Below are 15,944 nucleotides of genomic sequence, written 5' to 3' on the forward strand. Positions count from 1 at the left end.
GGTTGGCTGCACCAGTCACCATTCCGGCGAGGAGTGGGTAGTTTCCAGAGTTCCAATCCCTAGCAGAGTGGCTACTGACAGTTGGTGGCTGCTAAGGAAGCGAGTCACTTTCTGGAAGATTGACCAAGCTCCGGTGCAGCACAAATCGGACACAGTGAATTACTTTTTTAAAAAAGGATCAGGCTGGGCGGTGGTGGCGCACACCTTTAATCCCAGCACTCGGGAGGCAGAGCCAGGTGGATCTCTGTGAGTTTGAGGCCAGCCTGGGCTACCAAGTGAGTTCCAGGAAAGGCGCAAAGCTACACAGAGAAACCCTGTCTCGAAAAAACAAAAAACAAAAAACAAAAAAAAAAAAAAAAAAAGGAGCATGAAGTTAGGGCGGGGAAGAATCCAAAATACATTGTGTACAAGTATGAAATAAAAATATTACATTAAAAACAAGAAGATAATATACATTTCCAAATGAAAAATGAGGAAGGCATCATAAATAACAAATGCAAAAGTTATCTCTAAAATTGATACCAAAGATCACTAAACAGGTCATACTGAAAGATCCAAGAAATGAGTAAATTCTAAAATAATTAAGGCATATATACATTAAGTATACATTAAGAGCCTTAGCAATCTTTCATTGGAATTTGTAAGCCACCCAAGACTAATTAGTTTGTAGATAAGAAATAAAAAGTCAGATCTCCTCTTTATTAGCCACAGCATTTTTTTTTTTTTTTTTTTTTTTTTTTTTTTTTTTTTTTTTTTAGAATTCAAAGGCGTCAAAATTTCTAAACTGAACATATAACTCAAGACTCCACTCAAGGGCTGGAGAGATGGCTCAATGGTTGAGAGAAGCCAGTTTCAGTTCTTGGTACCCACACCAGATGGTTCACAACTGTCTGTAACCCAGTTCCTGGGCTTCCACAGGCACCAGGCACACAAATGGCACACAGACGCACATGTAGGTACACACACATACACATACAAAATAAAAACAGTCTATTCTGAAAAGACTCAATCACAGAAGCTGGAAAGATGGCTCAGTGGTTAAGAGCACTGACTGCTTTTCCGGAGGACCTGGGTTCAATTCCCAGCACCCACAAGATGGCTCACCATTGCCTATAACTCTAGTTCCAGAGGACATGACACCCTCTTTGGGCCTCTGAGAGGACCAGGTGCACACATGGTACACAGACATACACGAGACAAAACACCCATAAACTCTGAATCAATCAATAAATAATCTTTTTTTATTTAATCAATCCTGAACTAGGCAGTATTTTATTTAAAAAAAAAAAAAATCAGTGGTTAAATGGCTTACATAATCCACATGACTACTTTCTCTCTTGACAAAGTTTTGTTTCTGAAGCATGTAATTAGATGAAAAGATGATAGACAGTATCATAATATTAAGCAAGACCATCAGGACAGAAAACCATTTCTTAAACATTCATGGTACTGTTTATTAACACTACATAATGAAATGCATGCACCAGTTGTTAAACATGTTTTGCATTAATATCTTACAGCAGTATGTGAAGCTCCAAGATGCACTAAGGGGACAAACAGGTCAGAGAACTTCATATACAGTGGCCCACGTTGTTAATGTTACATATAAAAGGCAAAAGTGTAAACGGCACACTGTCAGAAAGTTAATTTGCATATTCATAACAGAACTTCAGAACGCCTGTTACTCCCCTTTGTGTGTACACCCTTGTTTTCTAAAAGGTTACAAGTATGGGCTACAGGTTTCTCCCCACATTCCCCAAAGTCCTCAGATAGTTCCTCCTTTAGCTTCGAGGATGACAGAAATGACACCTTTCGTCAATGGGATCAGGTTCTGTCTAAATATGAAGGTCTACCACTTGAAGGGCTGCCTCAATGAACAATAGAAAGAGGACATAATGAAGTCTTCCCTTGAGTAATTAGATCCTCAGCAGTCAGCAAAAATTTTCACCTAAGCATATAGATTCCAGTAGCCAAAATCGCATTAAACAAAGAGTAAGCCATACTTCTTTCTTAAACATGGGCCCCTAGCAACAACTCCAGAACATTCCAATGCCATGTGTTCAAATGGAAGCTATCCACCCTACACGTTATTTACAGTCTACACTGGTAACAGAATTAACAACTTTGAGTGTAGATAATGATGGGCCACGATTACTTACAGGAAGAAAATGACCATGCAGCCAGAACCCTCCCTAGTCCCCAGCTAGCCACTAGTCAGTACACATGACAGGAACCCAAGTCCCTTGGCTCTGAAACTTTGGCCCTTGCACCAAGGCGCTCCTGTCAGGGTTAGGAGGCACCGTATATACAGTGGCATAGCAGTAAGTACAGAATATGCTACGGTTACTGTGCCCACTAATGCAGACAGACAAGGCCAAGTTAAAAATGCCTCATGCCATCTCTACCATCTCTACCTGTTTGCTGCACCGCGACCAACAGCTACTTCTCATGACTAAAGCCTCCGATCTGTTCACGGATCTGTGGCATAACAGCATCCTTTAAAATGGAGCGTCTTCAGCTCAATACTGACTGACAAGCAAAATTTTCCTGCTTTCATAAAAATATTGACAAAAACACCAGGACATTATTTCCCTACAATGGAGGAGTGAAGTGTAGCATCATTCTGTCCAAATTAAATGAGGAAAAACGTCTGTGCCTCCAACAGCCCCGCACACAGGCAACACAAAGCCTCTCCTGCCCACTGAAATTCTGCCTTCCTTCAAAGGTCAGCTCCACTATGGAACCCCAAGATTCTCAGGTCCCACCCCATATGGACCTGGCCCCTTTCTCACCAAACTCAGCTCTAGTGAAGAGGCTCCTGACCTGTGATCCCCTTCTGTGGACTCCCCTTCCTTGGCACAGCCTTTAAGCTTAGGAACGTAAGTATCAGAATTATTTGCAGGCTCCAGTTTGGTGAGCAGCTCTTGTCCCTGTTCCAAGTGTTTTGTTTCTTCCCAGGCTTTCTACAGAAATATCAAGTATAAAATAAAATGCACTAGAGAAGGGGTTCTATTATATGCTAATTTGTTCACATGAAGCATATAATCAATTAACTCCTGACTAGAATTAGGAGAAAAGTTGGAAGCAATGTTCACTGGCTGTTTTCAGAGGAAGACTAATTATAAAAGTCACTACATTTATCACATCATTTTAATTCTGCTGAAGCACAGATTTAAATTTATATGCAGTTTTCTAAATTAAAAGGGATTGGTATTTAAGTATGCGTGTATTTCTCCATGAAACAGTTACATTATCTTGGTTCTTGTAACTTTGTTTCTTCTTTTGAGACAGGATCTCATCACCATGTAGCCCAGGCTAGACTCAAACTCAGGATCCTTCTGCTTCAGCCTCTGGAATACTGGGATTATACAGGCATGGGAAGGGGGGATCACATCCCAGACAATTTAGATTCTTCCAATCCTGCTTTACACCCACCAAAAACATACAAAGGAAAAGTATAAAGGTCACAAATTATCAGGACAGCACCCAAATAACACTGTAAAATGCATTCATAACGGTAAACACTCAAAGATCAAACAGCATGCAAAATCAAACCCTGGGGCCAGCAGGACGGCTCAGCAGGGAAGGGTTATCTGCTGCCAAGTCCGAGAACCTGAGTTCAATCCAGAGCCCACAGGACGGAAGGAGAGAACCAACTCCTACACGTTGTCCTTTGACCTTTAGAGTACTCGTGCAGCGGCCCACACGCCCACACAAAGTAATATAAGTAAGTAATGAACACACAAATGAGTGGAATAAAATCTAGCCTTCACTCGAGCTTCTCCTGCACGACTTTCAATATCCTCACCTGTCATATGTCACCACAAAGATCACAGACGAATACCCAGCTACTGCTTTGATTGTTCATCCTTTTCCCAGCAGTCCCAACACTGATAAATACTTAAGGACCAAGGTTCTACTCAAATTGGAAAACTATCGTAATTGTTCTCTATCTCAATTCAGATCTTTAAAAAAAAAAAATCAAACATGATCATTACTGAAAAGCATTATCAACTGTAAGGGGCAACAGCATAAAACTCTGGGTTCTTAGGACTCTTCGTACATTTGTGTATACATATGTACACACACATATTCAGGCTACTATCTAGTAACGACAATGAAAACATTCCCAAAAAATTAAAGCAAGCTCTCTTCTATACAACTCTACTTCTGATTACATCTTAAAAGCCGGAATTGGGCATCCCAAGAGGTGAACATTCGTGTTTCATAGGACATGGACGGCTAATTTCAGTCTGCCCTTAAAATAGAACAGTTCAACTAATATTAGACTCAAGTGGGACATGGCATCAGAGCTGCCAACTGACTGGATGTCTGAAGCGCTCGCTGCAGCCGCACACGCAGACACCAGAGCAAACTGTCAGAGTGCCGAGCACTGAGCCCACACGCGCTCTCTGAAGTAGGCACAATGCACAGTGTCCTTAGCAGAGACATAACACACAGTGCACAAAACACTGTGACCACACGGAAAAGAAACAGACGGCCCTTCACTCACGTTAAAAACACCTCCCATAAAACAGTCATTCCAAACCATCGGAGGGGGGCTGGGGAGACGGCTCTGCGGGCAGGAGTGTTTGATGTGCAAGTACGAGGACCTGAGTTCAAATCCAAGCACCCACACAAAACACCGTGTGTGGCTTGTAATCGCAGTGTTGTGGGCAGCAGAGACAGGGGACCACTGAAGTTCACTGGCTGCCAGTCTATTTCCAGATCAGCGAGACTCTGTCTCAAGGGAACAAGGAAGAAAGGACACAGGAGAACACACAACACCCTCCCGACCTTCACATGGAGGTGTGTCCACCTGCACGCACACACGCACACACACACACACACACACACACACACACACACACACACACCCCTCACATATACACAGAGAGGTGGGGTAAGTAAAAACACTTTTTTTAAAAAAAGACCTGGAAAAGAGATTAGGATGCAAGGGCCACTGATCACTGCAAAGCACTGGTTCCCAGAACAGATGGGAAGATCTCTTAAAACACAGTAAGAAAATAAAAACAACCTAAGAAGAACTTGAGATACTGCGGGCGGGGTCAAGGTGCAGCTAGGTGATACAGAGTTTACCGGGCACAGTAAGCCCCTGGGTCTGGTCTGATTGCCTGTACCAGAGTCCCACCCAAAGAAAAGAGGGAAAAGATGTAAACAGACACGTCTTCAAAGGAGATGTAGAAGCAGCCAGGAGATACATGGAAAGATGTTCAAGGTCATCTGTTAATGGAATTGCAAATTAAAACCAACAATGAACAGAGCTCGAATAAGAAGGCGCAGTGGCACCATGGAGGTTTGACTATAATCCTGTTGAAGCTTCGTTCCCAGCGCAAAGGTGTGGTGCGGGGAGGTGCAGCCCCTGCAGGTGAGGAGGCCACGGGGCCACTGCCCTCACTGGTGGACGAAGTAGGTGGGGCCACTGCCCTGACCTTCTTGAACAGTTCCTCCCTTCCCACTGCTCTGCCATGATCTGAGAGAGCATGGAGCCCTCCCCACAGACAGATCAGATGCGGCTGCCTGAACTTGGGCTAGAACAGTGAACCCAAACAGACCTCTCTTTCTAATAACTTCTCCAGCCTTTTGCTACAGCAACAGAGAATCGACTAAGACAAACATCGGACGCGGAGGTGGGCCTGCAATGGCAGGTCCATTCACGGCTGGTGGAAACAGAAAAAGGCACAGCCATTTTAGAAGAAAGCTTAGCTGTTTCTTACAAACCCCAACCGATACCTTAAGATCCACCAAGATCCATCATTCCTCTACCTAAGTGACTGAACATTTAAGCCATCCATACAGATGTTAATGGAAGCTTTTGTATGTTTTGTTTTGCTTTGTTTTGTTTCCGAGACAGGGTTCCTGGAACTCACTCTGTAGACCAGGCTGTCCTCGAACTCAGAGATCCACCTGACTCTGCCTCCCTAGTGCTAGAATTAAAAGAGTGCGGCCCCACCACCAGGCTGCAGAAGCTGTTTTTCAAAGTTCAGAAAAACAAAAATGGAAAGCAAGCAAGATGCCCTCCATTGGGTGAATAGATTTAAATGATGGGGCATTAAACAAGGGGCTATCACTCAGCAATAAAAAGAGATGGTACATTAGACCATGAAAAGGCGTGTGCCAGGCCTGGTAACCCACACCTGTAGTCTCAGTGCTCGAAAGAAGAGTGAGTCTGAGGGCCAGCCTGGGCTACATGCTGAGCTCTTTTATCTGAAAACAAAACCAATCAACCAACCAAATAAACAGACAGAAGATATGGGACATCACACAGTGAAAGATGCTCGTACGAACAGGATGTACACCATATGATTCTAGCTATATCGAATTCTTAAAAAGGCAAAAATAAAGAAAGCAGAAAGATCAATGTTGTCAGGGCCTCGCAAGATTCTTTTTTAAGCAGTAAACCTAGTCTGCATTGTTCTGTAATGGCAGACATATCACATATTTGTCAAAACCTGCAGAACAAAAACTACAACTATGGATCACAGTTATAACACATGTAATCATACATGTCAACCAAGCAAACTCTGGAGGAGAGGGCAGCATGTGCAAAGGTGTATTTTCCGCTCAACTTTTCCTTAAACCAAAATCTGCTCTAAAAGCTAGTCTAGTGATTTTTTTTTTAAGTCACCGGCCCAGGACTAGCCAAAGACTTGAGCTCTTGGTTACATGCCACCCACCACTCTGCGGTCAGAATAGTTCACTCTTTTATCTTCCCTGCTGGGTTAATAAGGTGGGATAAGTAAACTACAAAGGACTATTTAGGCCCCAAACCAAGAACACATATAGTCACCCTGGCCTGAACAGCACAGAAAACCGGAACACTGAATACATAAGAACGTGTTTTTAATTCTCTGACACAATAGGAGCTTTGTACAGGATATTTAATACTGGGATCCACTGAGAATATTTTCTCCCACTAGGAAAAAGAAAATCGAGACTTTGTCAACTCTCTTGGACAATTCTATCCAGGAAACATTTCAGGCATGTATCAAAGCGGCCACATGTAGCGTTGGCATTTACCAAAACTTAGTATTTTCCGGTGTTGCTTCAATCTGAGCATACACCAGACACACATTAAAGGTTGTATTAAAATTTTCTCATTTTCATACATAACTAATTAGAGTTTATAAGCTGAAATAAAACAGCTCAAGTTCTAAAATCTATCTAGCATTTTAATTGAAGTAACTTCTACATATTTTAAACTACTGTCATTTCATGCCATGTAACAACACCTCAGAAGTTCTAGCTTCACTCAAAATCAGGTCCTCAATAAAATAATTCCATAAAAACAATCTTGTAACACTTCTTGTCAAGGTAATGACGCTCAAAATGCAGAGGTCACGTCAAATGTACTCTTGATAATCAAGTGCCAATGCTCTCACGGGAATGCCCTCTCGGGGGAACTGACTGCACTGAGCCTCTGGTTTTTCTGTCTGTGAAATGGCAATGGCTGTAAAGTGAGCTGTGGGAATCAGAAATCCAGAGACTCCGAGTTTAGAAATCATCATTTTAGAGTGCCCTCTCAACCTTTCTCCCCTCCCTCTTTGTCATCCAACCCTCCACCTTGCTGTCACTCACCTGGCATGTGGCTGCTGAGGATCATTAGGGTCCTACTCTCTATCTACAAAACTGAAGGAAATACATGGTCCTTGGTCCAGCATCCAAACCCCTCTTCAATCTGATCCACACAAGCCTCCCGTCAATCAAAACCCTTCTCGGTGGACTCCAGAGTCATGTCCATGGCTACCCCTCGTTCCTCCCTGCTGATGGTACCTTGCCCAAGAGGAGCATCTCATCCGACCTTAAATATAAAGCTTTCCCTGAAACACGCTCTTCTGGGTTGAGGTGATGGATGGCTCTATGAGATAAAGTACTTGCCTTGTATCCTCGTTAGCTTCTCTGTGGCTGTGATAAAACACCAACCAAAACCAACTTGGGGAGGGAAGGCTTTGTCTGGCTTAAGGGTTTCAGTCCATCATTGGGGAAAACCAGGGCAGGAAATCAAGCAGGAACTGGGAGACAGGAATTGAAGCAGGGACCACAGAGGAGCACTGCTTCCTGGCACATGTTCAGCTACCTTTCTTATACAACCTGGGACCACCTCCCAGAGTGGGCTGGGCCCTCCTCCATCAATCAATAAAATACCCCACAGACATGTCTACAGGCCCATCTAACAGAGGCAATTCCTCAAGTGAGGTTCCCTCTTCTCAGGTGTATTGATGACTTTGTGTCAAGTTGACCAAAACTAACCAGCATGTCACTCAAGCATGAGGACCCAGCACCACATGAAAAGCCAGGTCCAAGAGCATGCCTCCTAATCCCTGTGCTGGTGAGGGCAGACACAGGTAGATTCCTCGAGCTTACTAGCCAGCCAGTAGCCTAGCTGAATACAAGAGACTACAAGGTGGATAGCACCATAGGACGACCCCGCCCACAACAAGCACGCACAGAAACACAGATGCTACACATCAAAATAACAACAACAACACTCAGGAGAGTAGGGGGACGAGGGCCATTTGTTCAGTCACCTGAAGCAATGCTGGACCTCAACAAAAGTCTGATCCTCATCTTTGGAAGCCGGGAAAACATAATCACAGGATCACTAAGAGCTAAGAAGTGGACACAGAAGTCTGTCCTGTGTTTGTCCTCCCAGTCCTTACAGGGAGAAGCGTTCATGTGTGTCACAGAGGTGCCTGGGTTCTTTCTAGTTCGTAAGAAATCATAAGCACTCTAAGAGACAAATTGTGTCTTTTGCAGGGCTTTCACGGGGTAGAAAGCTAGGGACTGTGCTGCACGCTCTCCCTTTTCAGACTCAGCTTTGGAACTAAAGCAAGTGAACGGACAGCCGAGACACTCCATCTGTGTGCGGCCTCCATGACTTCAGATGTTTTCATAATCTCCAATTTCATGAAGAGGCTTTGGTCCAACACTTGAGCTCCTCAAACAGCCCAGCTACTGGGACCCGTCAGACCCAAAGGCAGAAATACAAAGGCTTCATTGCCTCACTGTAAAACAATGAGGCAATAAACTGTCCTCATCACTTCTCCTCATTGTCACTGCCCACATAAAACTGGTGGGCCAGAAATTAAGCATGGCCAAACTGCCCAAACGTAAACAAAGAACCTAAAAGGTCTTAAAAGCATGAAGCTTTCTTTTTACAGTACCTGGCTATAAATGTTGAGATGACCGTTAAGTCAGAACAAAAGAAACAAAACCAGCCAGTGTGATGGTAGAAGTTCAACGTTCAATTTATTAATAATATCTAATAGGTCCTTACATTCCTGAGCTGATCCACACTTCTCATGTCGTAAAGCAACAGACAAGTTCTCTGACCAATTCAAATACGCTTTCATCCATGTGATAACATTTTCATTTCATCTTAAAAATCCTCAGAGTTCCACGACGCTCTCATATATTCCCACCAACGTTGCTGACGTCTGATGTACTGTGTCACGGTTGTTAACACGCAGCCAAACATACAGTGTCCAATAGCACAGACATTTTACCCTGTGTACTAGACACAGCCGGGTGTAAAAGCCAGTTGCCAACTGTACAACTATAACTTCGATTCTGTTCATGGCACTAGAGGAATTCGGCCAAAACAACAATAACAAACACCTACGCTTCCTTACTTGCAGATAGGGGTGGCTGGAAGATGAAACTGAGACAAGAGGGCTGGAAGAGGAGTGACCATATTGTAACTATTAAAGGAACACATCATAGACTCTAAGTGGCCAAGCAGCAAGAGACAAGTCTGTATCCCTTCAGGCAAATGGAGATACTCTAGCCCTGATCAGCCTGCCTTGAAACTCTTGGTACCTAAAGAGAGAACACTCAACAAATGAAGCCCTTTTTTTTTTTTTTCTCTGTGTAGCTTTGCGCCTTTCCTGGAACTCACTTGGTAGCCCAGGCTGGCCTCAAACTCACAGAGATCCGCCTGCCTCTGCCTCCCGAGTGCTGGGATTAAAGGCGTGCGCCACCACCGCCCGGCCTAAACCCATTTTTTTTTTTTTAACAAAACACAGACTAACACCAACTAACTCAATGTTACAGTGTCAAGGTGTAGCATAAAATTCACTTATTACATAACTGTATGCCACAAACTCAGCATGAACACAGGAAATCTGAAATCAAGGTTTGCAGAATCCTGAAGCCATTTGAAATCTACTACGCAAGATCATCACAAAATGTGCTATACACAGCGGAGAACTTCCCAGTGCATTCGCCCTAACATCCCACTTTACTGGAGTACCAGAACTGGTCTCCAGAAAAGAGAGCATATATCTACCAGCAAGATCATCACAAAATGTGCTGTACACAGCGGAGAACTTCCCAGTGCATTCGCCCTAACATCCCACTTTACTGGAGTACCAGAACTGGTCTCTAGAAAAGAGAGCATATATCTACCAATCACGTGTCTCTGTACGATGTCAAACTAAACTGAAATCAACAACTACTGTACTCTCGCTTCCTTCTGTCAGGATGAAAACAGTAATTGTACAAATACCTATGAAGACAGAAAACTTCACCTGTGGTCCAAATTAGAAAAGGTTTTCTTAGCAACACTGTAGGTAAGAACCAAACTGTTCACCAGTTCTCACTGAGAATGGTGTTCCTGCTGCAATTGTGTGGGGACAACAAATAAGTTCCAGATCACTGGAAGAATCAGCGTCATGTTAGACCAAGAAACTTGAACAGTTTCAAATTAATTCTCAACTAGACTGGCAAGATGTCTCAGCTGACGCAGACAAGACAAGCCTGGAAACCTGAGTTTGATCTCCAGAACCCTCACAAAAAGCCATCTCTGAGGGGAGGTGGAGGATGGGAAAGAGAATGAAAAAAATAAACTGTATGAGCTGGGCAGTGGTGGCAAATGCCTTTAATCCCAGCACTCAGGAGGCAGAGGCAGGAGGATCTCTGAATTCAAGGCGAGTCTGGTCTACAGAGGTAGTTCCAGGTCAGTGAGGGATACAGAGAGAAATCCTGTGTCAAAATAAATAAATAAATAAAATAAAAAATTACATTGTAATTAAAGTCTTTAAGAATAAGTAAAAATAGCCGGGCAGTGGTGGTGCATGCCTTTAATCCCAGCACTCGGGAGGCAGAGTCAGGAGGATCTCTGTGAGTTCGAGGCCAGCCTGGGCTACCAAGTGAGTTCCAGGAAAGGCACAAAACTACACAGAGAAACCCTGTCTCGAAAAAAAAAAAAAAAAAAAAAAAAAAAAAGAATAAGTAAAAATATAAGTAAGTAAAAAACTAGATGCCATACCACAGATCTGTGATCCAGTGCTCCTTTTGGGAGATGGTAGGCAGAGACAAAGAATGCCCAGAAACTCAGCTGGCCAGCTCCTGGAGCAGGCTGCACAGCACACTGCCTGCGTTTGCCTCAACGGGGTGGAAGAAAGAACTGACTCCTCCCCAAAGTTGTCTTCTGACCCTCACACATCCAGACATGACAGACACAAACACACATCACATGCATACTCACATACATACATACATACACACATCACACACATAATTAAGTAAAAAATACATGGAATAAAGTATAATGATTCCATTAACATTTTCACACTTACCATCATATAAAAGTATCTGTGTCGGGAAAACACGATCAACGACAACTGAACAGCAAGCAGCACTTCACAGATTAATGTGACAGCTAGCTAAGTATTTATTTATAACATTAATTTCCCTATACTTGAGAAGATGAGATCACTCATCTACCTTTTATACTAAGCTACTAAAAATCGTTCGTATCATACAGGGAATATACTGGATAATTTACTATAGACAGAAAGGTGCTGACAATGGGCAATTTCAAATATATCTAATATATTTGAATATTAAATATTAAAGAATTACGCTTTTTTTAAAAAAAAAGATGGCTTTATTCACTCTGATTTGTTACCAAATGAAATAACCCAATTTTAAATTCAGGAATATTTTAACCCGGAATGTTTTGGGCACGAATCTATTTCACAAATAACCAGATGAGAATATGATCCAGAGAACACGGCACCCTTCTTTGCAGCAAATAAATCCTGGTGTTATTCTAGTTCAGTAAACAGTTGCCTATTTTTACTCTGGCTTCAAGGACCAAGGCCATCCACAAGAATAGAGCACACCCCGAGAACGAGGAGCTTGCTCACCACCACCCCTGTCTCGGGTGGGCCGGTGCGAAGTCCTTCCAAGGCTGCAGGAGGACTACAGCAAACACAGCTCTCGACCTCCAAACCCTTCTGATTCCTAACGTTAGAGACAACTGCAACTCTATACTCTGACACCAGGCTCCTTCTGAATTTGCTCCAGTTGACGCCACCGCTTACACCACTCAACAGCTGGGCATACGCTTGGCAGCCCCGTCACTCTGCGGAGGAGAGCAAACGCACTCTGGAACCCGGGGCTTCGACAGAAATAAAAGTCAAAACAACCTCCCTTCAAACTAGAACATAAAGTGTGTTGAACAATGCATTATTTCAGAAAACTGAACTTGGAAAGTTTTGCAAACTGGCACTCCCTATTCAAAGCAGACAATTCTTTTCTGATTAGGTCAGCCCCCATAGCCAGCCATTGGGATAAGTGTTGTAGTGAAGTCATCGTATTGGTCACTGATGGGAAATCAGAACTGGCTTCCAAACACATCAGGAAACAATGGGTTCTCCAGGTCTCCAGCTTTTCATAGAATACACGGGCCCACAAGCTTCTTTTCCTCTCCAGGACTAAATGAAATTCAGAACATCTGTACAGCCAAATGCAATCTGATGACCTAAGCATTTCAAAACCACAAAGAATGAGGGAAATACCCCCCCCCCTTGATTTTTGTCTGTGAAATCTTGGGCAAAATGTCTTAAATTTATGTTTGAGTGCATTACTGGCAGTACTATTAATATCAAAATGAAGTAATGAGAGATGTACAGTGGTTACATATATTCAATTTTCTGTTATTTACTAGGACAAATAAGACAAGCTTTTAAACAGGTCTGCTTCCTCAGGACTGGCCAAAATCAGCATCCAGTTATTTCTTTTTCAGTCATTTGAAATTACCCACTAATCACTGATGTTGAACTTGATTGGACAAAAAATACATATATTAAAAGCTATATTTTCTTTCCTAAGTATAAGACATATACATTGTAGCCCTTCTTGATTTTTTTTTCTGAAATTATACAGCTTACAGGTCTATACTGCAGTATTTCTCGTTTTTAACTTTCTAAAAACAATTGATCAAGAACATCATTTTAAATGGGAACACAGAAGCAAACTTCAGCACATTACATACACAAGCAAATGCCCACCCAGATAGGAATTAGCTTAAAATATCAGTACACTTGCTCAGAGTGGTATTATTCACAATAGAGCTTTGGCACAAAGGAATTCCAGTTGTGTTTACAAAATGATATTCAGAATCTAAGAATCCCAGTTACAGAACACATTCTAGAAAGGGATAAAACATAATTGCAGGAAGACTCTGAGCTACAGGGAGCTTGAAAATTCTGTTAGTTTTAGATTATATTAGTAACAGAAAACTATACGCATTTTATTTAATTTGCAGAAACTGAGTTACTAACCCCAAGACAAATATTCAAGACTTGGGTCCATCATATGAAACACCACTATTCACTATTACTATTTACACACATCTGTGAGCCATCACCACACATATGTGAATGTGAAGCGTCTGTGAAGTCACAATAACATCGGTCTAAGCACACTTAAAAATGTATTTCTGGAGACATAAAGACTTAACATGGGAAAGTATAATTCCCATTTTAGCTTTCATGTTTAACTTTAAAATCAAAGTAATCGTAACACTTAGATATCCACGATAATCAAGTTAGCACAAAATTTCCCGGACTTAAACGATCAGTAGAAAAGCATCTCAAAATAGACTTCTTTATATTTAAATATACAGCCAACTCTCTGATTAAAGTCTTCCTTTTATCATAATATGAAATAATTTTGGACTGCATCAGTTAGAATATAATGACAAGTGATAACTTCTTCAAATAACTACAATTTTTCGAGAAAAAAAAATGATGTGGTGGTGGTGTGTTCAATACAAGAACCTTTATAGGTTGGCCAAGCCTATCTATGCCAGGCTTGGAAACCTCACAGAGAAGTAAATGGTATCCACCCTCCCAGGAAGAATTATGGCTATGCTTGGCGCTTAAGAGCTTCTACAAAGGGAAAGAAAACGCAAAGTGCTTCTTGGAAACAGACCTCCCCCGCCCTCCATTCCACCGCCTACCCTTAGGGCGTCTCCGAACCCTCTCCCACCCAGCTCTGCTCTGGGGGTAAAGGATTTCATCCAGAGCATCCGGCGGTCCCCAGAGCTGGCTCCGGCTGCTGTTTACCTGTACCCACGCGGGGGGTGGCTCTGATTTGGGAAAGGTAAAACGGTTCCCATGGGCCCTGCCCCGCCACGCAGCCCATCACAGGGACCTCGTACCTTTGTACCTCTCCAGGACGTCCTCGTAGGCCTGGAGGTACTCTTGCTCCTCCACGTACAGGTAGGCGGCGGGGGACAGGTACCCGGCCATGCCGGGGTCTGGGGGACTGGCCGCGCCCGTGGGCCCGCGACCCGGGAGGAGGCGTCAGCAAACCCAGGCTGGAGGGACAGCGCGGCGGCAGGCCCGGGGCAGCGTCCCCAGGGAAGGCTTCGGGTGGCCGCGGGCGGCGGCGCGGGGCAGGCAGCCTCCTGACCCTGCGCCCCGGGCCGCGGCGCTGCGGAGGACGGCGCTGCCCCGCCGGGATGCGCCGCGCTTCTGCGGCATCTCCGGGCTGCGCCGCAGACGCCCGCCCGGGAGGAGGAGGAGCAGCCGCGCCGGGCTCCGGCACCGCCCTCCGGCCCGCCCACCGCCCGCCGCCGCCGGTCCCAGCGCGGTTTCTATTTGGGACCCACAACAGGTGCGGGGGAAACAAAGCCCCGGGTCTCGGCCCTACTGAAGGGGCTAGAGACTCTCCCCGAGGAAGGGGCATCGTCGACCATGTTGGAAGTACTTTCCCCAGACCATCTTAGGGCAGCAGAGGACCAGCTCACTGTAACGGGGCACGGAGGGGACGACCCGTGTGCCATGAGAACGCAGGGACCTGGCAGCCTCCCTAGGTGGCAGGGTGCATCAGGGCCTGAGAGCGCCGCCAGGGTCAGAGCTGCTGTAGAGCAGCCGGCGGCCCCTCCCTTCTGCCCCCCAGAGCCTGCTGGTGCATCTGCCGCTGCTCTAGGAGGGACTGTCCATTCACCACAGCCCAGATGACGGTCACCTCCTCCTTCCTCCTATTATTCATTGCACATAGTACCCATATCCATTGAGTAAAATGGATATGGTTCTCTTAAATTTTGTTCGTCACATGCTAAAATAAGTAACTTTCAAGGACCCCGAGATGAACCAACTGGTACTCCGGCTTGTAAATGGATGTTTTTCAAAACACTGACTGGAGTCCAGCGGCTGTGGATGGAATCTTGGATCCTCGCTGTGAGTCACCGGCAAGTAACTGATTCTCTTCATGGGCAAAAAGGGGAGATGGTAACTAAATGAAGTTCTGAGTATAAATGGGTTTTTTAGTGTTAGCTACCACTATTTCCACGCCTAGAAATCCCACTCATTAACAACCATCTGGATAGATGACATTTGCCTCTAAATCTTCCATCCCCTATTTCCTCCTTCTGTGTCTACTGGCCTCTCCCCGATTGACTCTTCCTTTCTTTGTTGATGTTTAATGTTGTGGAATTGGAACCATTTTCTGTCAACTCTGTATGAGGAAGAAATATGCTTGAAACGTGATCTCTGTTAGAATCAGGGCAGGTAACTCCTCCTCGGCAATTGACCTGCTTTTATTTCTCCAAAATAAAGCAAGACTTCATCTCTCTTCTCTAGCGTGATCACTGGTCTACGGTCTGAGTTTGATCCCTGCATATAAAT

The 15,944-nt window shown here is 44.1% G+C and overlaps 1 protein-coding gene across 19 annotated transcripts in view; it reads right to left on the reverse strand.

Annotated features, from left to right (window-relative positions):
* Dst (dystonin) overlaps positions 1 to 15,944 on the reverse strand; it is a 436,213-nt gene that overhangs the window by 306,530 nt on the left and 113,739 nt on the right. For 4 of the 19 annotated variants that reach the window (XM_028865372.2, XM_028865366.2, XM_028865364.2 and 1 more), the window contains exon 1: positions 14,474 to 14,811. The exons of 12 other annotated variants lie outside the window; for them this stretch is intronic. In XM_028865372.2, the coding sequence (XP_028721205.1) occupies positions 14,474 to 14,564 (91 nt within the window). In that variant the 5' untranslated portion in view covers positions 14,565 to 14,811. Of the gene's footprint in view, positions 1 to 14,473; positions 14,812 to 15,944 lie in introns of those variants that run through there. 3 more of the 19 variants (XM_028865373.2, XM_037199855.1, XM_028865371.2) reach the window with 1 other exon arrangement.

This window comes from Peromyscus leucopus, chromosome 16_21, assembly GCF_004664715.2.
Source record: "Peromyscus leucopus breed LL Stock chromosome 16_21, UCI_PerLeu_2.1, whole genome shotgun sequence".
Taxonomy (NCBI): domain Eukaryota; kingdom Metazoa; phylum Chordata; class Mammalia; order Rodentia; family Cricetidae; genus Peromyscus; species Peromyscus leucopus.